This window comes from Callospermophilus lateralis, chromosome 11 (assembly GCF_048772815.1).
Source record: "Callospermophilus lateralis isolate mCalLat2 chromosome 11, mCalLat2.hap1, whole genome shotgun sequence".
NCBI lineage: Eukaryota > Metazoa > Chordata > Mammalia > Rodentia > Sciuridae > Callospermophilus > Callospermophilus lateralis.
The window spans coordinates 59322251-59345814 of record NC_135315.1 but is presented as its reverse complement, the minus strand read 5'-3'; the positions used below and the strand labels follow the sequence as shown (position 1 = coordinate 59345814).

Genomic DNA, 23564 nt, shown 5'->3' with positions numbered 1-23564 from the left:
CTTAATAGTTTAATTGTGGTCAATTTAAAGAATCATATTTGTCAGGGACAGACATAACAGACTGAAATGCTGGTAACTTAAAAAGCAAAGAATACATTTGGGTTTAGCTTTGTTTCCCTTCATAAAAGTTCTTTCTGGTGATAGCTCTATCTACCTACCTTCCCATTCTCTATTTGGACTCTTGGAAGTGCCACATGGACTTGTAGAACTTCTACATTCCAAATCTATTTGTTCTTGCCTCTGGCGCTGTTCCTCCAGGAGTGCTGATTCATGCATTGCCTTGATGTGTCGCTGGTAGAGAGCATAGCCACTCACAGGGGTTCCAAGTGGTATATTACAAGGGGTGCAAGAAACCTACAAGAAAAAAAAAAAAAAAAAAAAAGCTTAAATATGCCAATGACCAATGTAGTAGCAATGACCACCTGTTACAAGTAATGCTTATTTCTGTCATATAACCAATTGAAGTAATCATCAAGAATGTTTAAAATGATAGTTACTTTTGGAACTGAACACAATATAAATCATAAAAGCTGTGATAAATCAACATCATAAATCAAAGCACATCACTCTGATTCTAACTTGTGATGACCTGTGGCCTTGCTCTGAGGCCAAGACCCTCAGCAAAGCAAGATCGTGTCTTAAACTAAAAAATAAAAAGGACTGGGGATGTAGCTCAGTGGTAAAGTGCCCTTTAGGTCAATTCCCAGTATGAATTAAAAAAAAAAAAAAAAAAAAAAAAAAAAGAAAGAAAGAAAAAGAAAAAGAAAAGAAAGAATGAATTTTTCTATTTCTAAGACACTTCTTCAAGTTTCACATTCATATATAGAACTTCCCAATTCTGAGCTTACTCCCAGCCTTTGAGTCCACTTGAATATCTCCAAGTAGCTCAGAATTTATATTCAAAATGAACTTTCCATTTCCTAGAACTCTTATATTAAAAGTATTACTGCCATCTGTTAGGGACATTTAATAGTTTAACTGTGGTCAATTTAAGGAATCATATTTGTCAGGGACAGACATAATAGACTGAAATGCTGGTAACTTAAAAAAGCAAAGGATACATTTGAGTTTAGCTTTGTTTCCCTTCAGAAAAGTTCTTCCTGGTGATAGAAGCCAAATGCTTCTTCTTTATCATTCTCCATCTCAGAAATGGAGCCTCAGTCAGAAACCCAGAAGTACCCTTGACTAATCAATTTCCTTCCATCTCACAACCAATTTGTTAATGTATCAATTCTTTTCAGGAAAAAAATGGACTGTTCTTTCTTCAGAGAGACATCCAGTAAAATGGTGAATCCTCCTCATTTTGCTTCTTACATGGCCTTCTTATATGGAATACCTAGCACTTAACCACAATTTGCAATTATGTTTTTCTTATTTATTTTTCTTTCTCCCACTTCATGAAGGAAAGAACACAAGCTGTTCTGTCTTAATACTAAACAGCTCCAACACAATCTGTGTTAAAAAAAAATCATGAATAATAAGCCACAGGAAGCCTAAGAGATCTATTTTTTTTTTTTAGCATCTGTTATCTACAGACTTCCATAGCTTTTACCCTACCCTAAGTGTGATCCCAAAACACACACATTACTTTCATGCCTTTGTGCTTTGTCTTACATGTAAACATGGCTTTTCCTCCTTCTGCCACAAAGCCAAAAGAACTATTTTAGTATTATCAAAATATGATTTCCTATATTGTTTTCTTTAAGTTTATAATTAGGAAGCTACTAATCTGATCCACTGATAACACCCATAATCTTTGAGGACATTATGCTAAATGACATAAACCAGTCATGAAAGGACAAATACTGTAGGATTCCATTTATGTGAGGTAGTATGTTATAATAAAAGTTAAATGTTTGATCTTTGTCCCTGGTTCCTGGCACACAGCCCCTAATATCTTTGAACTCTTAGTGATTAAAAGTGTCTTTTATATGCTAATGAAATGAATGTTAGCTTGTTACCAAGGCAAGCCTCTGGGGAGGGGTGATAGGATAGAGATTTATACAATCATCACCAATGGCTAATCATCATGCCTACATAATGAAACCTCCATAAAAACCTCTAAAAGATAGGATTTGGAGTTTCTAGGTTAGTGAACACTTGGAGGAGATGGGAAGATGGCTTACCCAGAGCATGGAAGTTGGACATCTCGTCCTACATGCCTTACCCTGTGCAGCTCTTCCATTTGGCTGTTTGAGTTGTATTTTTCATAGTTAATCAGTAATGGTAAACAAAGTGCTTTCAAAAATTCTGAGAGACAGTCTAGCAAATATTGAACATACAGAGAGGGTTGCAAGAATCTCCAAAATGTAGCCTCGTTGGAAAAAGTATGGGTAACCTGGGGACCCAATACTGGTATAATCCTAATATCCAAGGTGTCCAACACTAATTCAGGATAATGTCAGAACTGAATTGAATTGAATAGTAGAGATACTCAGTTGGTGTACAGAGTTGGAAACTTGGTATAACAATAAACCCTACACATTTGGTTTTGGAAGTGTGAAAACAGTTATATTTAACGTAGTCGAATTCATAAAAACAGTAAGTGGGCTGGTGGTTAGGACAGGCAAGGCCAGATTTGAGTTGGCTAGACAAAGAGGAATTGTTTAATTGGTAGAGAATTTCAGATTTGGAAGAAAGTCCTGGAAATCTGTTTCCCAACAAAGTGAAAATACTTAATACTACTGAAATACACACTTAGAAATACTGGTTTAGATGGCTGGGCACAGTGGCACACATCTGCAATCCCAGTGACTTCGGAAGCTGAAGCGAGGAGAGCAAGTTCATAGCCAGCCCGGGCAATTTAGTAAGACCTTGTCTCAAAGTTTAAAAAAAAAAAAAAAAAAATCAAAGGGCTGGGAGTGCAATTCAGTGGCAAAGTGCCCCAGGGTTCAATCCCTAAATAAATAAGTTGGTTATGGTGATTAATTTAACATTTTTAGTAAATCAAGAAACAGTCAGATATGGTGGTATACACCTACAATCCCAGCAACTGGCGAGGGTGAGGCAGGAGAATCCCTAAAGTTTGAGGCCAGCCTCAGCAATTTAACAAGATACTGTCTCAAAATAGAAAATACAAGGGGCTCAGTTGTAAAGCTTCTTTGGGTTCAAGCTCCAGTGTGTGTGTTGGGTGAAGGAGGGAATTCGATGTAATCCAATTAAAGGAGAGAAGAGATATACCTATAAAGATCTATGTATTCACCTTCACTTTTCTTACACTGAAAACTTACCATTGGTGGTATAACAGCAGCTCGATGCTGAAGCTGTGGCAGATCCAATGGATTTGGTTTTATTGGGGATGAGACTAGTATAGATCCAGTGGGGTTTAATAATGAAGGCTTTGTGTCCATAGGAAACATTCTACAATTGGCAATAAATTAAAACAAAAAGAAGAAAAATTAATATATTTTTACTGGAGACTTCAAATGTATAATCACCATAATTTCTTCAAAATTAATATGTCCATATATGTGCATATATCTATCACATTAACTTTTATAAGATATAAACAGGGCTGGGGGTGTAGAATGCTTGCCTACTATGTACAAGGCCCTGGGTTTAATCCATAGCACCAGAAGAAAATATATATAATTATAAATTTTAAAAATAAGAAATTTGGAAAGTTAAAAAAAAACACACAAACACCAATAATGCTAATTTCCAGAGAAATCATCAAGAAATCTAATGCTGATTAACAAATTGAAATTTATCTGAATTTAATCATTTATATCTAACCCAAGTTATAGTCTGAACCAAAAAACATTAAAAAATGGTTTTTGAGGCTGAGTCAAACAATCACAAAAGCTAGCCTGGGCAACTTAGCAAGACTCTGTCTCAAAATAAATAATGAACGAGTCTGGGGGATGTAGCTCAGGAGTAGAGTGCCCCTTAGTTCAATTGCTAGAACCACAAAAGAAAAAAAGTTTAATTCTAACTTACCACTAACATACTAAACAGATTAAATATATAGCATTAAAGGATGTTTTGCTGGGATCACAGGGTATAAACCAAGCTATTTTAAAACAAACTTATACCCCAAATTCCAGACTTCTGACTTCTTATGAAAAATGGAAAGTAGAAACAATGAGAATCCGCATTCCTACACAGCAGGCTTCACATAGGCTCACGTTACAGTGCTCACAGTCCCTCAGAGTCATCTCATACTCCACATGCTTCACTCAGTTAGAATACTTGAGTTTAGGCTGACCCACCTCTAAAGCTAGGAAAATTATATAATGGGTCATCATATATTGTAGGCTTAGTCATTTCTCAATGTTGTCACAATTTTTGAGGAAAGGTGACAATTTAAATATATATGTATGTATTTATTGATAAGAAAATTAGAATGTAAAAGAAAACAATTTGCATACTGTATTAAAGGACAAAAGTGACATTAAAAATGTAAAACAGTTATTTTGATTGTTTGGAAGCAATGTAAACTTTAGGATGTCATTCAGAAACCACTGATTTCAAGTTGACTTTTTTTTTTTTTTTTGCAGTGCTAAGGATCAATCTCATGGTCTTAAACATGCTAGGCAAGAGCTCTATTACTGAATTACATTCCCAGTCCTACAAGGAACCTGACTTCCAAGACTACTGTTATATTTATCTCTTAGGATGCTCACTCTAAGATTGCGGCCATCCTGATTTTTCCTTCTGATGTAAATATATTTATTAAAACCAGCAGTGCAAAACACAAGACAATTCTTATTTCAGATGGAATATTTCATTAAAGAATGCTTTGAAAAAGATGACACGGCTTAAACCCATTTATATTTTCTCTAGTTAAGCACTAGAAAGAGGGTAGGGAGGGTACATGGGGGCAGGAAAGATGGTGGAACCAGACAGACTCATTACCCTAGGTAAGTGTATGACTGCACATATGGTGTGACGCTACACTGTGTACAGCCATAGAAATGTAAACTTGCGCTGTAATTGTGTACAATAAATCAAAATGCATTTTGCTGTCATATATACCTAATTAAAATAAGTAAATTAATTAAAAAAATAAAATCTGGAATATTGTGAAATAAAGGGAAAAGACTGATCTAGATGGCTGAATTTTCTGGTAAACCATGGTTGGGCAGAATGCCGATCTTATTTAAATTCTTACTGATGAAAATGCTAGCATCTACTATATATAAATCTCCTTTGAGGAATCATCACTGTAATGCTGAATATTACAATAGTATCCAATCTCATGCTAGAGTGTGAGGACATAAAATATCTTGGGGATAAGGACTAAAAATAGAGCGACACCAGGGCATACTATGAAAACTGAACTTTGAATAGAATCTGGTTTCTATTGAGTGGCTTATTCATCTTTCTTATTAAAAAGGAAAAAAGGCCAAAAGGGGGGCAGAATTTGATTGAGTTTTTGATTAAATGATGTTTACTCTAATTCACCCCAATCCAACACTCTAATTTGCCCCAATCCAACATTCTAATACATTTATAGGTGATTCCACTTCTTTCAAGAAATAGAAAACACCAGGATATTAAAAATACTAGGTAAAGTGATATAAACTCCTATAAAATATGTTTTTACTATAACTTACAGAAATGCTAATTATATGATGAATTTTTACATTAATTTACCTTTAATGACTAAAAATACTTGTTAATTAATCTGAATTACACCTATTTTAAATTTAACAGATACAAAAAAGTGGTCATTATAATTATCATTAATTTGTATTTAAATTATTTTTAGAACACTTGGTATGTTTCTCCTTCTGCATGTTCTTATATCTACAATGCTGGGTCAAGTAGGCCTTGCTCTGAGGCCAAGCCAGCATATATAGCAAAGCACAGCTGGAACCAATACTCCTCACTTCACTTTTTTCATCACATTCCATAGCTGCCAACTTCAGGCACCACAGTGACCTATAGTTTTACTCACAACTATGTTAGCTGAGATCACTTTTTTTCTGCTATCATAGAACACATGTGAAAAGAAAGATCTAGAAGAAATTTATAATCTTTTTCATTTAAAAATAATATTCATAACTGTTCTTGTTTTTTTTTTTCCTTAAACAGATGAACAGTATCATGATAGCCCAATATTAAAATCATACAGACTACCTGTAACTTGTCAATATCTGTATAGGAGTCATCTCTGTAGCCAGCACCATTCTGGGACTCAATAGACAACCAGCTCAGAAAGAAGTCTCACCTCTGTCTCTCGGGGTCTCCATCCACATCTTCATCAGCACTGCATGTTGCACTGGAATCATTATCTGATTGGGGCTCTGGTCTTTGGACATTTATCTGCTGAGCCACCACCAAATCCTCATCTCTAGGTTCTGTCTTCTCACTGGCTCTCTCCAAGTCTCTTTCTTTGGTATCTCCATCACCTTTAGATGCACTGTTTTCAGGCACCCTCATTTCAACATCCACCGTGTCTGCTTTGGTAGTGGTTGGGGGATCAAGAACAGAACCTGCTTCAGCACTGTGCTCCTGATGGTCTACATCCATTGGCTCTGCTGTCTCAACACTGATGTTGTCATTCACCTTGGTCTCCACACTTTCATTTTCAGCTGGTTTTGTACTTGGAACTGCTGAGGAAGGAGATGCACCCGGTGCCGTTTCTGTAGTGGAGTCCACATCAGCCAGGGGTTCGGGATTTCCTCGAGAAGCAGCATTTTCACTGCTGTCTTCGCTGGGCTTGACAGCTTCAACTGGTGAAGGAGAAGGAGCACTTTCTGTATCAGAACTATTTTCAGCACCTTAAAGATAATGATATAGCATAAAAATCTGATAATGAACGTATTTCAGGTGGTGACAGAAACCACGCTTGAAAGCGGTTGTTTAGAATGAATTACATTCCTTTGATGACCTCACTGAAGTATTTACAGCCATTGGGAAAGCTAGAGTTTTCTGTGAAAGTGAGAAATTGAAATGTCTTGACCTTCTGAAATTAAAAGTAAAAGAGCTTTTTTACATCAAAAAATAATTTATTTTGAAATATGAAAAACAAAGAAAGATGGAAAAATGAAACAAAAACCATTTCCATAAACACTGATATTCTGATGTATTTCTTCAAGCCTCTCTCTGTGAGTTTCCTTTTATCCAATAGAGCCGACACTCCAGAACAGTGCTATTCAACAGGAATATAGTGCAAATTGCATCTGTACAATTTAAGCAAATGAATGGTTGTGAGAGAGCTTAATTTTTACTGAAACTTTTTCTGGTAGCTATACTTAAAAAAAAAAAAGTAAAATGAGATGGATAAAATTAATTGTAACAATTTATTTCTTTAACCTAATATGTCTAAAGTTATTGTAACATGTAACCAGTATAGAAAATAACTATTACCTCTTTTGATAGTAAGTCTTCAAAATCTTAAATTCACGTTTTTCAGGATATCCTAATTCAGACTACTTACATATCAAGTATTCCAACAGCCTACATGAGTCAAAGTTCTAGAATAATATTTCAGATTTTTAATTTCATGTGGTAATACAGGTATTTCCCTATACTGTCTGTGTCATTTTACAAATATACTTCTAATACACTGACATCTTCACCTAGATAAAAATATACCAAAGGAATCACCAATTTAGTATGTCCTAAACTGGAACTGTAGTTAACATTCTAAAATTAGACTCTTTTTATTAGTGTTTACTATATAATTAAGCATATCAAAACCTTGGAGTATCTTTTAAACCTTTTACTCATTAATCTCCATATCCTACTTTGACAAGTCTGATTTTCTAAAAATATCCCTTGAATCTATCCAATTCTGTTCAACTTTCCAATTGCCACTCTAGTCCAAAACTGACTCTTCTGTTTTGCCTTCCACTTCAGACTACTAATGTATGCAAAAGCCAGAGTAATTTTTTTTTTTTAAAGCCAAATCTCACAATTACTCACTCTCTCTCTCTCTCTCTCTCTCTCTCCTCTGTTTCAATTTTTCAAAAGAAACTCCATCACTCTTAGGATACAGTTCCAAAACTGTCAGCATGGCCTACAAAGCCTTGCCTGGTGGGCCTCTACCAGCCTCTCAACCTTCATCTTGCATCCAGCTCTCTGTATTCCAGCCTCACTGGTCTGTTAAGTTTTCTGAATGTCCCAAGCATCTTCTAACACAGAGGCTTTATACCTTCCATTCAATCATACTGAAAGGCTCTTTCACCTATTTTTTTTGTTTGGATACCAGCTCAAGCATCACTGATTACAAAGCATTCCATGAATCCTTTAATAAAGTTAAATTATGATATTAGAACTATTATAATGTATATTCACAATTATGTGACTCCTGGCTGTTTCTTGTACTAGGCTATAAAAGCTGTAAGGTCAAAGACCATATATTCTGATTAGCATTTAAACCCTAGAGACAAGCTCTGTCACATCAGATTCAAATATTATCAATGAAATATAAACCAAATGAATAGCTGAGACTTAATTTTTACCGAATCTTTCTTTCCTCCATTATTGGATTCTTACACTACTTCCAATATGCTGCTATTATTAACATTATAGAGATGTTCACTGAAGTATTAACTTTTTATTTCCCTCAATATAGACAATTTAAGTTTTTAACTCTCCCTAAAATTTACATATATATATATATATATATATATTTTTAAATATAATTCCAATGAGAATCCAAAAGGTAAGAAAAATTTCTTACACTACATGAACCAATAGTTTATATGGAAGAATAATTCCATAAGTTATTAAAGGTAAAAAGGGAAAATTTGCCTCTCTAGATATTCAAAGTGACCATAAAGCCAGCATATTAAACATGTTTAGAACTGCCACATGGCAAAGTACATCAATAGAATAAAAGTGTCCAGGAAACAGATCCTAACGCATATGGGAAGTTAAACTATATTAAAGGTGATATTTTTAATTACTGACTAAACAATGATTTGCTTAATAAAACAATTCTGTCAGAATTGACTCTTTATCTGGAAGAAAAAGTGGGCCCTATCATCTTTTGTATAGAAAAATAATTCCAGATAAAAGAAAGATATTTTAAATGTATAGAAATTAACATGAAATGTTTAGAAATTAACAATTAATGTTTAGAAATGAGCATATATCTTTTATATATATGCAATTTTTTAAAATATGTAGAAATATCTTCAGCAAAACAGAAAACTCTGAAGGTATATCCACTGTACGGAAAAAATATGAGCTTTTAAAAAACATTTTTAACATATGATGAAATATTTTAAAAACTACAACAGGCATGATGGTGCACACCTATCCCAGCAGCCCAGAAAGCTGAGGCAGGAGGATCACAAGTTCAAAGCCAACTTCAGCATTTTAGTAAATCCCTAAGCAACTTAGTGAGACCCTGTCTCAAAACAGGCTGGGGATGTGGCTCAGTGTTAAGCATCCCTGGGTTCAATCCCTGGTATAAAACAAAAACAAACAAACAAACAAACAAACAACAACAAAACCCTGAAAATTACAAATTCAATTTCTCATCCATTTAAATATGTAAAAAGCACCAACTATGTGTAGGGAGTTGAGGTACTAAAGACGTAGCACTGAAAATTTCAAATTATACACTCCCATGCAGCCCAAATTCTTATGTAAAATAGATGACGAACAATAAATATTTGGCATATCACATGGTAAAAAAATGCAGCAACTAAATAACAAACCCAAAGATACAGTGGGTGAGGAAGGATTACAGAAGATAAAGTGGTACCTGAACAGAGTGAACCCTGAGCACACTTTGGGGAACAATATTCCAGATAGAGGGATCAGAAAGTGCCAAGGCCTCAGGTGGGACTGTTTTGCTTGGTTACAGCAAAGACAACAGTGTGGTTGGAACAGAGGGAGCAAGTAGAAAAATGGTTGGCAGAAAGTTCATAGATGTACAAAGGTCAGTTCATATAAGGCCTCAATGGTCACAATGGGCCTGGGTTTCTATTCTTTTTTAATATATGTATTTTTAGTTGTAGGTGGGCACAATACCTCTATCTATTTTTTTTGTGTATGTGTGTGTGTGTGTGTGTGTGTGTGTGTGTGAATGTGGGGCTAGGGATTAAACCCAGGACTTTGTGCATGCAAGGCAAGCACTCTACTATATCCCCAGCCATTATCTATTTATTTTTTTTATGTGGTGCTGAGGATCAATACCAGTGCTAGGCAAGCACTCTATCATCGAGTTACAACCCTAGCCCCGGATTTCTATTCATAAGAAGATGGGAAAGTATTACCTGAGTAGTCTGATTTACATTATATAAGGAGTAAGGTGGCTGCTTGCTGTGTGAAAGGTTAAAAAAAAAAAAAAAAAAAAGAACCTAAAGAAGCAAGGAGACTAAACAAAAAGCTACTGCAATGGAGAGGAAAGGACCACAGAACAAAAGCAGAAGCAATGGCTATAAGAAGGGATCTAATTCTGAATATATGTTTAAGAAAAACTTGACATGATTTGCTGATGGACCACATGTGGAATTTGAAAGAGTGAGTAACCAAAGTAACATTTACTGACATAAAGGAAGACTGAAGGGAAGAGTAGCTTGTGGTGAGGGAGAAACAAGATTTTGCTATGGATGTTAACTTTGAGGTGGCTTGTAGGCATTCAAGTATAAATACTGAGTAGGTTAATTAGATGAATGAGCCTAAAGTTCAAGACTTCAAGTCCCCAAAATAAAAACAAAAAAAAGAACAAATAAAAACTCAGGAGTACCTCACACAAAGTGTCCCCAAAATAAAAACAGAAAAAGAACAAATAAAAACTCAGAAGTACCTCACATGAAGTAAGGTCTTAATAAAAGGTAGCAATTATCATTAGTGAAAGTTGCTATCAAAATGACGAAAGACTGAACAGCTTCTTCAATGTATTTCTGTGGCAACCTGCACTTGTTTCTGTTAAAGGTGGAAACTTAGGTGAAATGGCACATATCTTTAATCCCAGTGATTCAGGAGGTTGAGGCAGGAGAATTCCAAGCTGCAAATTTCAGCAACTTAACAAGAGACCATCTCATAATAAAAAATAAAAAAGGGCTGGGATATATAGCTCAGTTGTAAAGTGTCTCTGGGTTTATTCCCCAGGACTATGAAAAATAACTAAGTAAATAATTAAAGTAAAAAATAAACACTTAAGCCTGAATGAACCTTTGTTTTTATAGTGATGGGAAGCCCCCAATCCAGGGGCAAAATGACAAGTTGCTTTTCCTTAAAATAATAGAAGCTATGTGTCAGTGATTGTGCAATAGATGTCACTTGAAATGAGAACTTTTTCTTTCAAGCCACAAGAGTAGGAATATTTCTAGTGCATAATGCTTCATCAAGCACCAACCAAAAATACCTTTCTTTCCTAAAAATAAAAAGTAAAAAACTGGGCTGGGGATGGGGCTCAATTTGGTAGCGCGCTGGCCTGGCCTGCGTGCGGCCTGGGTTCGATCCTCAGCACCACATACAAACAAAGATGTTGTGTCCAAAAACTAAAAAAAAAAAAAAAAATTAAAATTCTCTCTGTCTCTCTCTCTCTCTTTAAAAAAAAAAAAAAAGTAAAAAAAAAAAAAAGTTGTTTTTTTACAACCTCGAAGAATAAAAGAGCAACTTCAAATTTTGGTAAAGTTTAAAACTAGAACTCTAATTGTGGAGATAATCAAATGTATTTGAGGAAAACGGACACAGCAATTCTTCCTTCAGCAGGTGCTTTCCTTCTTCCACTGGCAAGAGCGCTGCCATACAAAACAGTGAATCTACACTCTTAGTGTAAGATTAGCAATCTTAGATCACATAAACTGCATTTTATATTCTTTTTTTTCTATGATAATTTCCAAATGAAGCTAAGACAAAAAGAAATGCAGAAGAGATCTCAAAACTTCTACTGGCAAGTTCATTTCCTACAGATAGAACACAATTCTAGATGTCACAGGATACCCACATGTTTGATTAACAAAGGATGTGACCATGCCATCCTACACTGGATCAGACGGATATACTATCGTAATACTACACTTGGCAATTTGAAAAACAAACAAAAAAGCTTCATAGTAAGACAAAATAACAGAAAGAAAACAGATGGGAAAAAGTCACTTTCTGGTATCAAGTTTTTGAGACTCTGCTAACCTATACATGAATAGACTTTTCTATTCAGAAATTAGCAAATTTATGATAATAGGCTTGGGCTTTATTATAGACTGAACTGTGTTCTGTTTCCCAATTACTATATTGAAGCCCAAACCCAATGTGACTGGATTTGTAGAAAGGGCCTCTAATTGAGGCTAAATGAGAACCTAACAGTGGGATCTAACCCAGCATGGCTCTTTTAGAAGAGAAAAGAGATACCAGGAGTGTGCAAGCACACAGAAAAGGTCATGTGAAGACAAAGTGAGGAAGCAACTATCTGTAAGCTAGGAAGAGAATCCTTATCAGAAAGCAATTCTGTCATCCCCTTGATCTAAATTTGAAAACAAACTTTTGCATTTTAAGTGACTCAGACTATACCATTCTATTATGGCTGCCCAAGGAGATTAATACAGTTGTCCCCTCTTATTCATAGAACTGAAAATAGTACCAAAATCTACATTTGCAATGTCTTCTCTATACATTTATACCTGTGATAATCTGTAAATGAGGCACAGTAAGAGATTAATAACAATAACTGATAACAAAATAGAATAATGACAACAATGTATTGTAATAAACGTTACATGAATGTGATCTCGGTTTCCTTCTCTCTCAAAATATTGTGTTTTTTCATTTAGTATTATCAGACTCAGTTGCCTGTGGATAACGAAACCTTGAATAAGGGGGACTACTGTATAGGCTTCATTTACATTCATAAACCCAGGGTATATAAGCTACCGGATACAAACTTACTAAAAGGAACAAACCCTGATGACCTCTGGAAGCAAGAGGAATACACCTGTCTTTCATTGTTAGCAGAACTCTTAATCTAGCCAGGGTAAGCTTGTTTCAGTATTCTCTTTACACTTGTATCAATCACCTCATTTTCCACAAAAACCTCACAGAAAAGTTTCATTATTATTCAAAGCCAAAACCCATTTCAAGACAGGTTTTATGTTTAACAGGCAACAACAATAACCTGTAGAAAATAAATAAAATCCAAAATTTCTAGAATTGGGGGATGTAAAGCTTCCTAAGATTTATAAAATATAAAGGCCTACAAAGAAAAAGATAAACAGCTCTAATTAAACAAAGTTTAATCTCTAGTAATTAAAACATTAAAAAAAAACATTTTAGATAGGTGTATATAAAACTTAAACATGTTCAATAGATAATTTATAAAGAATAGAAGCATTATGAAAATCCCCATAAAGCAATCAATTTACAAAAGAAATAAATTAGATGAATTAATTAGATACCTTTTCTTTAACTAGCAAAAACTCAGAAAATACTTACATTTGTAGAAAGTTGTCGTTTTTTTGAATGACAAAAAGGGATTTTATTAAGTATTTTACTGGGGCTTCCAGGGTCATTAATTCTTGTTACATGGAAGCATACATATGACATATGTAAATATTTGTCCAAATATGAAATAAATCAACCTCGAAGCAATAACATAAGGAGAAAAATGTAACTAATGATACCAGTTGAACAAGTAAATTTGGAAATGATACAAATGTACAGACATTTTATGGATGCTGAAACTTGGAGTTTGACGTAAGACTTGTTGTGATCTTCTGGCTGTAGGACCCAGACCATCTTAAGTGCTACGTAAATAAAAATTTGTTGATCAATTGAATAAATATATTATATTCAAGCTTAAAGACTATGCCATGACAACAAAGATACCATTTCTTCAATAAAGAAATTCCTACAAAGTTAAGCTAAAAATAATGTATTTGAGGTAAAAATCACTCTAAATTTAAGATTTTTAAGATACCTTCACTATCTTCAGGATTTTCTTCTTCATTGGAAGCTTCAATATCTTCATCTTCCTGAGCAGAAACGGTGGAAGCAACACTTTCACACTGAGACACATCACGTTCTTCACGAGGTTTTCGTGAAGCCTAAAGGAATACATGATATTATTTGTGATTTAAATAGCTAAGAAGAAAAAAAATCAAACCTTTTCCCTTCTGAAAAAATATAGAACACTGACACACACATACTAGATGGTTATGTGGGGGCTGGGGCTCAGTGGTGGAGCACTTGCCTAGCACATGTGAGGCACTAGGTTCAATCCTCAGCACCACATAAATAAAAAAACAAAAAATTAAATAAATAAAGGCAACTAAAAATATTTTCATAAAAAGAAACAGAAAAAGATGGTTATGTGTGTGACAATTCTCTTGTTAATGTGCAGGTAACCACTGTCAGGCCTTTTGTGCAGATGGGTCAATTTCACAAAACTGATGAAAAGTTTACATCTGAACCATTTTTGGGACCACAAGTTTTCATGATCCTTTCTTACTCCAGGAAATGTATTTTTGTAAGTAAAAATAATATTTATTTTCAAATAAACATAACTTACAGATTAAAACGTGGAAGATACAGAAAATTGAATTTTAAAAAATTCTCATAATTTCAAAAGCTAGAGATTCCAAGTATACTAGTACAGTTCCTTTTAAATCCTTTAGATGCATGTACACGTATAGAAATCTGTCCACAGCTTGGACAGACCCATGTAGTCATATATCCCAAGTCTAATTTTTTTTAACCTAAAATAGCTTTGAAGAGAACATATCCCTATGCTACAAACTCTTCAAAATGGTTCTTACAAAATATTCCATAAAAATACAGTTATCAGTGTATAGTTAAATTCTCCTATTTTAAGGCATTTGAATAATTTTCAATTTGAGGTATTATTAATAATGCTAGCTTTAAGAATTAGGCAACTTTATGGGCAATAATAAATCATTTCTTTAACTATTAATGAAGACAAATTCCTTCTATGTTTTTCTTCAAATTTGTTTACATGTTGATGGGACCTTTATTTTATTCACGTATTCACATGTGGTGCTGAGAATTGAACCCTGTGCCTCACACATGCTAGGCAAGCGCTCCACCACTGAGCCCCAGCCCCAGGCCTTGTTGTTCTTTAAATAGTGTGTTCCATTCTGCAAATTATGTGTTTATGTAAAATCACTCATTCTTCTAATGAAGCCACATAATTTATTATGTGTGTAAATATTTAAATGGAAGATGCTTGCTACTTACACTATATTTATAGCCTTATGTTGCTAGATACAAAACTTAAGGTCTCCTGTGTTTGCAGGTATTGGCACTGGAAGTTCTGTTCTATGCCCATCATGTATTTCACCTGTCAGCCTCTACCACCAAGACTCTTCATAGAGAGGAAAAAATATTCTTACTGCCCCAACCTGCTGAAAATTACCAAGATGCCTAGTCATTATTCTTAGTTAATATATGATAATGCTATTTAGGATCCAACCCACAGCATTAATTAACTGAAGAGAAACAATTATTTTCCAATATTAATCAGAGTATCCCTAGAAGGAATGAAAGGAAACAATCCCAGAAAGGTACTCCATGTTTCTTAAAAACCTATCAGAAGGGGCTGGGGTTGTCGCTCAGAGGTAGAGAGCTTGCCTAATACATTTGAGACACTGGGTTCAATCCTCAGCACCACATAAAAATAAATAAAATAACGTTATTATGTCCATCTTTAAAAAAAAAAAAAAAGATTCCATGAATGCTACCATAATATTTTCAAGCATTAGATAACAAATAGTATATGGATTTTTTCCCCTCCTTTGCAAATATTAACCCATTCTGTTTAGTCCTTTAACTAATGATTATAGAAGAAACAGCTTTTCACTACCACTGGATAAAATTCCGCTCTTCACATGCAATAACCTGCAACATCTTCAAGCATTTTCTTCACTGAGATTTGACATTCCAAAACCTATGACATCTATGCATTCACCAATTTGATGAGTAAATTTGGCAAGATGCACAGGCATTTTATTTAACACCTACATATATACTACTGAGGATTGACAAGTATTAGTCATTTTAAGTGATGCTGGGGATTGAACTCAGGGCTTCACATACCCTAGGAAAACGCTCTATCACTAAGCTACATCCCCAGCCCTTGAAATCTTTTTTAAAAAGATAAAACACTCTAGACAGCAAGAGAAGTCTGCTGTCTCTATCATTTTAATTGTGATTAATCATAATGATTAGAACTAGATATTTTAGAGATGTTTGTGATTTTGTGTGTCAGCTTGGCTAGGACACTTTGCCCAGAGAGTTGACCAAACATTACTCTGGATGTTTTTGTACAGGTGTAATAAGATTAACATATAAATGAGTAGGCTATAAGTAAAGCAAATTACCCTCCATAGGGAGAGGAGGGGAGAGGGCTCATCCAATCCACTGAAGGCCTAAGCAGAACAAACACTACTTCCCTGGAGTAAGGAGGAATTCTGAAGCAGAATGGACTCCAATTCTTTTCTAAGTCTTTTCAGTCAGCCTACTCCACGGAAGTTAAACCCTCACGATCACATGGGTCAATTCCTCCTGTCTTGCTCTTCTTCCTTCCTCATCTTTCATTTTTTTCTTTCCTTATACCTCTCTCTATACATACACGTTCACATACTGCTGATTTTTTATCTTTGGAGAACCCCAACTAGTATGTTTCTTTTTGTTTTTGTTTTCTTAAATATGGGGGATTAAGCCCAGGGGTTTTCTACCACTGAGGGGTCATCCCTAACCCTATTTTGAGACAGGGTCTAAGTTGTCCAGCTATAGCCTCAAACTTGCGACATTTGTGCCTCAGCTTCCTGAGGTGCTAGAATTACAGGTATCGGGCTAAAATATTTATCTTTAAAAAAATAACAGCTGGCTTGACATGGTACCATGCCTATCATTTCTGTCATTCAGGAGGTCAAGGCAGGAGGATCACAAATTCAATTCCAGCCTCACCAATTTAGTGAGACCCTGTCTCAAATAAAAAATAAAACTGTGCTGGGGGGAGTAGTTTAATGATAGAGGGAACCTGGATTCAATCTCTAGTACTAAAAAAAACAATACAAAACAAACACAACAAACATTTGATTCACTGTTTACTTGACTTTCTCCCAAAACATTTTAGGTGGTATCTCCTGAACTCAAGACTTCATCTTGTCAATATATTTTTTGGTTGTGTTATTTTCTGTTCTTTATGTTTTGGTTCTTATAGGACACTTTAAACTATTGCAACCTCAAAGTTCCTTTGTATATACTCTTTTGAATCAATATTGTATTTGAAGGGCTAGGGCTGTGGCTCAGTGGTAGCATACTTCCCTGACATGTGTGAGGCACTGGGTTCGATTCCCAGCACCACATATAAATAAATAAAGGTCTATCAAAACTAAAAAAAAAATATTTAAAATATATTATATATCAAGAATATATAATCTTTCAATTTAATTCATCTATTATGGATATCTGATTTTCCCTGCACATTTTACTGAAAAGACTGTCCTCCCTCCCATTGAATTGTGTCCTTTGCTGAGCATCATTAAATCTTAAATGTAGAAAAAAAAAAAAAAGAGTATATACTCTTCTTTGTAAGTTCACATTTTAGTAAGCTTAAGTATTTGTGTTTTCATTACTCATTCTTCTCTCCTTAATGATACTAAAACATTTTGGTCTAAGAACCCTAAAGTATTAAAAAGTAATAAGGGGCTAGGGTTGTGGTTCAGTGGTAGAGAGCTCACCTAGTGCGTGCAAGGCCCTGGGCTCGATCCTCAGTATCATATAAAAATAAATAAATTAAACAAAGGTGTTGTGTCCAACTAAAACTAAAAAATAAATATTTTAAAAAAAAGTAATAAGGACCCCAGAGAGTCTGTTTTCTGATATTGTACCAAAATTTGGTAAGTAGTTGCTTAAAAGTTTGATGAAATCTGAAACCACATTAATAAAACTTTTTTGTACTCTATTATGTTAAAGTTTATTAATTTGTCTTATACTTCCATATGGGAATCCTTTAGCAATAAATAATATCCACTGTAATATCACCAACTGGTCATTTGAAAAATACTGAAGGGCTGGAGAGATAGCTCAGCAGTAGAACACTAGCCTAGCATGCATAACACCCTGAGTTCCATTGCAGCACCAAAAAAGAAAAGCAAAAAGTACTTAGTTATGCAGATTTTTCAAATTTAGATATACTTCATTATATAGCAAATCACCAAATTATCTATAACCTCTGATCTCATCAAAACAGTATGACTAGATGGGCATGGTACATGCCTGTAATTCCAGCAGCTCAGGAGGCTGAGGCAGGAAGATCACAAGTTTAAAGCCAGCCTCGGCAACTTAGTGAGACCCAAAGCAACTTAGTGAGAGACCCTGTCTCAAAATAAAATTTAAAAAGAAAATAAAAAGGTGTGTCAGTGGTTGAGTATTCTTGGGCTCAATCTCTGGTACAACAACAAAAAAAAGTGTAACCAAGAACATATTAAGTTCATGCTACCATACTATGGATCTGGAATACCCCCAAACCTCCATGTGTTAAAGGCTTGGCTTCAGCTCATGGAAATGGTAGAACTGTTAAGAGGTGTGCCCTAGCAGAAGAGCTCAGGTTGCCGAGTGTGTGTCCACGAAGGAGACATCAGGACTGGGTGCCCTTCCTTCCTGTGTATTTTCTCATATAGGCCATCAGATGAATAGGCTTCTTCTACCACTGCTCCTGCCATGATGTGCTTGCTACCTTACCATAGGCTCCAAAGCAACCATAAACTGAAATCTCAAAATCTGTGAGCCAAAATAAACCTCTTCTCATTTTGATCATCTTAGGTATTTTCCTACACTTAGGGAAAACCCACACACAGTAAAGTATAAGCATTTTCCAAAATTCTCCTTTTCATTTGCAAGCATGAAATTTAAAAGTGAAAACAAATACTATTTGTTGTTTATTCTGAAAGACAGGCTCACTTATTGTCAGAAAAAAAACACAAAACAAAAACAAAACAAAACAACAACAAAAACCCTTCTGACAAATACAAAAATTTGAAAAATCACATTGTCATGCTTTCAAGTAAAAACAATATTCTATGAAAAAGAGAACATATTTCAGCCTGGAATTCAAACACCTGCAAAAGCACTTTTCCATGATAGAATAATCATTTTTGTAAAAGAGCCATGTGTGTACTTCCCATTTCATTACACAGAGTAGTAAAACACGAGTACTTTAATGTAAAAATTCAATCAAATTAATTTTTATTCTTCATCAAGGACATTCTTCAGTAAAACTAGCTTTTTCATTTTATTTTATCTTATTATCTATGCTGCTGGGGATCAAAACAGGGCCTTGCAAATGCTAGGCCAAATGCTCCACCATTGAGTTAAACCTCCACTTCTGAATCTGGCACTATTTTTTAAAAGTTGCTTGGAGATAAAGAACACATTGAGTACCAGCACACTGAGTATCCTGCCACCAGCAGTTTTATCCATCAATCCAAATATTAATATAGCAGAAAAAAAGCAAATAACATCTTAATAGTTTCATGAAAGTATAAGCATTTTCCATTTTTACCTCAAAGGACTCTCCAAAACTCTAAGAACTACTATACTAAAACTTCCTTATAAAAAAAATTTCAATAATAGTAATTTATTTCAAGTAAATTTTCAATTATTTGAAAATAATAATAATTTGAGTATAACCCCTGGTTTTTTATTCCACATAATGTTTGTCTTTGAAAAAAACATATTTTTTAATATACCAAATTGACTCATTCAATATGATAAAACGTCACCTAAAGTTTTCAATTAAACTTCCCATCTACAATAATTCAAAAGTACCGAATTCCCATTACTACAAATAGAAACCTTTTTGATTAGTAAAAAGGAAACCAGTTCACCTGTACCAAGAAATTAGAATACTTCTTACAGGTAAATGCATAAATACAAATACAAGATACAAAAAAGTTTCTCCAAAATCAATCTTTGAAGTTTGAAAACACTTGAAGTTAAAAAAAAAAAAAAGATAAATCAAAGCTTCTCTACCTCTGATATACTCACTTTCTGTTTATGCTGTTGCAAGAGGTTGTCGAGATTGTGTCGTCTTTTATAGTTAAAATAGAAGTTTTTACACTGAGCTTCACTTTTAGTTCCCACCATTTTGGCAATTGCTGCCCAGTTACGGCCATGTTCTACTAGGCCTGTATTTTAAAAGCAGATGAAGCATTAATTGAATAGTGACTGCAAGCAAGAGAAATAACAAATCAATGTAATCACTATATTTACAATCATTAACACTACATACACGCTTTCAATTACTTATGAATCTACTTCAATATTTACTGACTGAAAACTCATTTTTGTCCTGTATTTTCCCCCCAAATTTAAAATATGCTCATTAATAGAGGGCTAAATCTTACCTGTGCTATGTATATTTACAGGGGCAGGGCAACATTGGACCCACAGTTATAGTTCAAATGCTTGCAAACTAAGCAATTAGATACTTCTAGATCCTAGAGACAGTGTATCAATAATAAGGTAATCAAATATAAATGACTAACACAGTCTCATTTGTAGGAAACCTCACTGATAATCAGGATTTATGCCAGTCAATTCACAATCAAGCAATGCCCTCAAAAAATTAACCAGTTTTTAAAAATCCTGTTTTAATATAACGCATCACAGAAAATTATGCAATTTAATAATTCTCTAATCAAACAACTACACACACTCATATACGTGGAAAAATATGAGTATAATTGTATATATACATACGTAGACAACAATATAAAGATATACTTTAGATACAGGTATACATAAACAGAAATTCCCAGTACAAATTTAACAATTTATGGGTAAACATCAGTTTTTCAAGGTTAATACAAATAGCTCCCTTAATAATAAGGGAGAAAGACCATTACCAAATCTTGCCTGATAGTTTCTTAAAGAATATAGATTAGATAGTTAGACACTGTCTGAAAAAGATCATTCCATGATAGAGCTTACACCTGCTTATTTAAATATGATATTTTGATGATGACATGAGAATAAACGTGAATCTTCTCAAAAACAATGCAGATTTAGCATTTGCCAATCATGGCAAATAACGTTCAGATAAAAATACTTTGAAAATAGAACACTGTAAACTGATTTTTGGTTAAGTTTGCTTATACTTGAGTCTAAGACACATTATTTATTATCGGATAAATAGTAAATAAATCTGAAATATATCACCAAAAGGTCAAGTTACATGTAACAATTTCCCTTTGGAACTACAAGGTAAATATTTAAACAACAAAAGAATTAATCTTTCTTAAAATTAACTACCAATATTTACCCTAATGTAATTTAGTTCAATTTTAAATCATACTACATTAATAAACAACAAGAAAAAAACTACAAGGTACATAAAGTTCCATAGTAAGATGACACAGTAAAGTAACAGAGAAGAACTCAAAACTTCAGTCTGCTTGGCTATAAACTTCATGTTCTCTCCTCCTCAGTGCAATTTCTTTAATGGTTTATTTGTTCTATTTCTGTGGAATTGGGGATTTAATCCAGGGGCATTCTATCACTGAGCTACACTTCATTCTGTTTTATTTTTAGTTTTATTTTGAGTCAGTGTCTCCCTGAGTTGCCCAGGGTGGCCTTTAACTTTCAATCTCCCAAGTATCTGGAATTACAAATATGGGCCACTATTCCTGACACTTAATGGTTTATAATCAAAAGACTTAACCCAAATGCAAACTGAAAAAGTAGGTGCCATTCTATTGAATGCAACTCTAAAACAACATAAATATGGAATTTATATCAAAGTTTGTTCCAAAATAATTTCAATAGCAACTATTCTGGAAACGCTACTTGTTTTATGAAGATATTCAAAATAACATTATAGTACCTTAAGGGTACTATACTATCAAAAAGAACTCTTAAATTTGCTTAGAAACCCTACCCTCTTGGAAGAACCTTTTCATTTCCTAAATTGCAAAAGTATTTCTATTGTGCTCATCACTAATCACCCTTTAAACAAAAACAAACTAAAAAAAACCTTGAGAAGATCTAACTATTATAATTTACCTTTTTTAGCCACTTCCATTTCTTCTTCTGTCCATCGAGAGGTCTCCACAGGCTCTGTGGAAACTAAAACAAAAGGAGAAACCCAGTTAAGAAGAGAGGAAAAAAACAGAGAGAAAAAAAAGTCCTTCGCAGGGTAGGGTTGCACACACCAGTAATCCCAACAGCTTGGGAGGCTGAGGCAGGAGGACTGTGAGTTCAAAGACAGCCTCAGCAACTCAGTGAGACAGTGTCTCTAAATAAAACACAAAAAAAGGGCTGGGGATGTGGCTTAGTGGTTGATCACCCCTGGATTCACTCCCTAGTAACAAAAAAAGAAAAGAAAAATCCTTCATTCAGTCAAACAATGTAATCTGTAAACTCTTCGAACCTGCTATAAAGTCTGTTTAAAGCATTTGGTGGGAAATAAAAACAACAACTATGAAAATTAGATGCTATCAGTCTCTTTTCTATCAACTAGATGGAAAAGTTTTACTTTTCTCAGCAACACAATCTTTCTCAATGTTCTCAGAAGTTCTATCCATGTCTACATGTTTGAACACCTTTAGCTTAGGTTTAAGAAAGTCCCACCTCACCCAATGCTTTCCATCTTAAAAGATCACTCCTCTTTTCTTGCATTGTCAAAGGACAAAATAACCCTGTTTCTTTTTGTCTGGGAACAGTGCCCTCTCCTTTTCTCTGAACCCTCATCTTGACCTAACTCTTTTTGTTCATTTCTGTTTCTGGTATCCAGCAGGCACAAAAGGATAATGCACTGAACGCTTGCTCTCTTACTTCAGAAAGAAAACTGAAAATATCAAGCCTGAAATGAACTCTTGCTACATTCTTACTCAATTAATAGTAACACAATCATCTGAATTATGAATAGGCTCCTCAGACTGATTTTTGAGTCCTCCTTGTCACTTACTACTCACACCCAATGATGACATGCATCAACTATCGTCTCCTTCACATATATAACATCTGCTTCCATTCTTGAGCCCATCTAATCTGACCTTCACCTACCACTTCCAGACCTATCTTGCTAAAGTACAAATCTAATCAGAGCACTCTTCTATGTAAAAACCTTTGCAAGCTCTCTCCTTTGTAAGCAAAACAAGATATAGTTCATACAAAGCCCATCATGATCTGCCCCTCTGCCTATGTTTGTTTTTTGTTGTTGTTGTTTTTGCTACTGGGGATTTAACTCAAGGGCAGAGCATTACCACCGAGCTACACTCATTCCTAGAACTTGCACTTTCATACTTCATGTTATAGGAAAATTGGTACCACGAATCACTAATGGTGGTACTTATCATTCAAACAATCCTTATATAAACTAATGAGACAGTACTTTTTAAAAGAGAGAAATATGCTTGGATTCTTAGGCCCAATATAAATTTGTCTAAGAATTTATTCCTATGAAAAATAATTTAACAGAAAAACAATGCTATGTGCACAGATTTTTTTTTCCCATTATAGTGTTGTCTATATTGGTTTAAGATGAGGAATGGGACTGCCTGATTAAATAAGTCATGTCTCAGGAAAAAAATGCCAACACTTATGGCCATTTACAAAGTAAAAATGGAGATTACTAAGAAATTAGAAAATATCTGATATATAACAAGTAAAAACATTAAAAAAAAAAGTGATAC

The 23564-nt window shown here is 34.4% G+C and overlaps 1 protein-coding gene across 28 annotated transcripts in view; it reads right to left on the bottom strand.

Moving 5' to 3' along the window:
- Ncor1 (nuclear receptor corepressor 1) overlaps positions 1–23564 on the bottom strand; it is a 155256-nt gene that overhangs the window by 48125 nt on the left and 83567 nt on the right. For 24 of the 28 annotated variants that reach the window (XR_013092677.1, XM_076870297.1, XM_076870295.1 and 21 more), the window contains 6 exons: positions 21934–21996; positions 19918–20057; positions 13826–13952; positions 6176–6728; positions 3231–3360; positions 159–354 (listed from right to left, as the gene is read on the bottom strand). Coding sequence is in view for 27 of the 28 variants with exons in the window: in XM_076870297.1 (XP_076726412.1) it covers positions 159–354; positions 3231–3360; positions 6176–6728; positions 13826–13952; positions 19918–20057; positions 21934–21996 (1209 nt within the window). In the remaining variant the exon portion in view is untranslated. Of the gene's footprint in view, positions 1–150; positions 355–3230; positions 3361–6175; positions 6729–13825; positions 13953–19917; positions 20058–21933; positions 21997–23564 lie in introns of those variants that run through there. The other 4 variants (XM_076870305.1, XM_076870318.1, XM_076870319.1 and 1 more) reach the window with 2 other exon arrangements.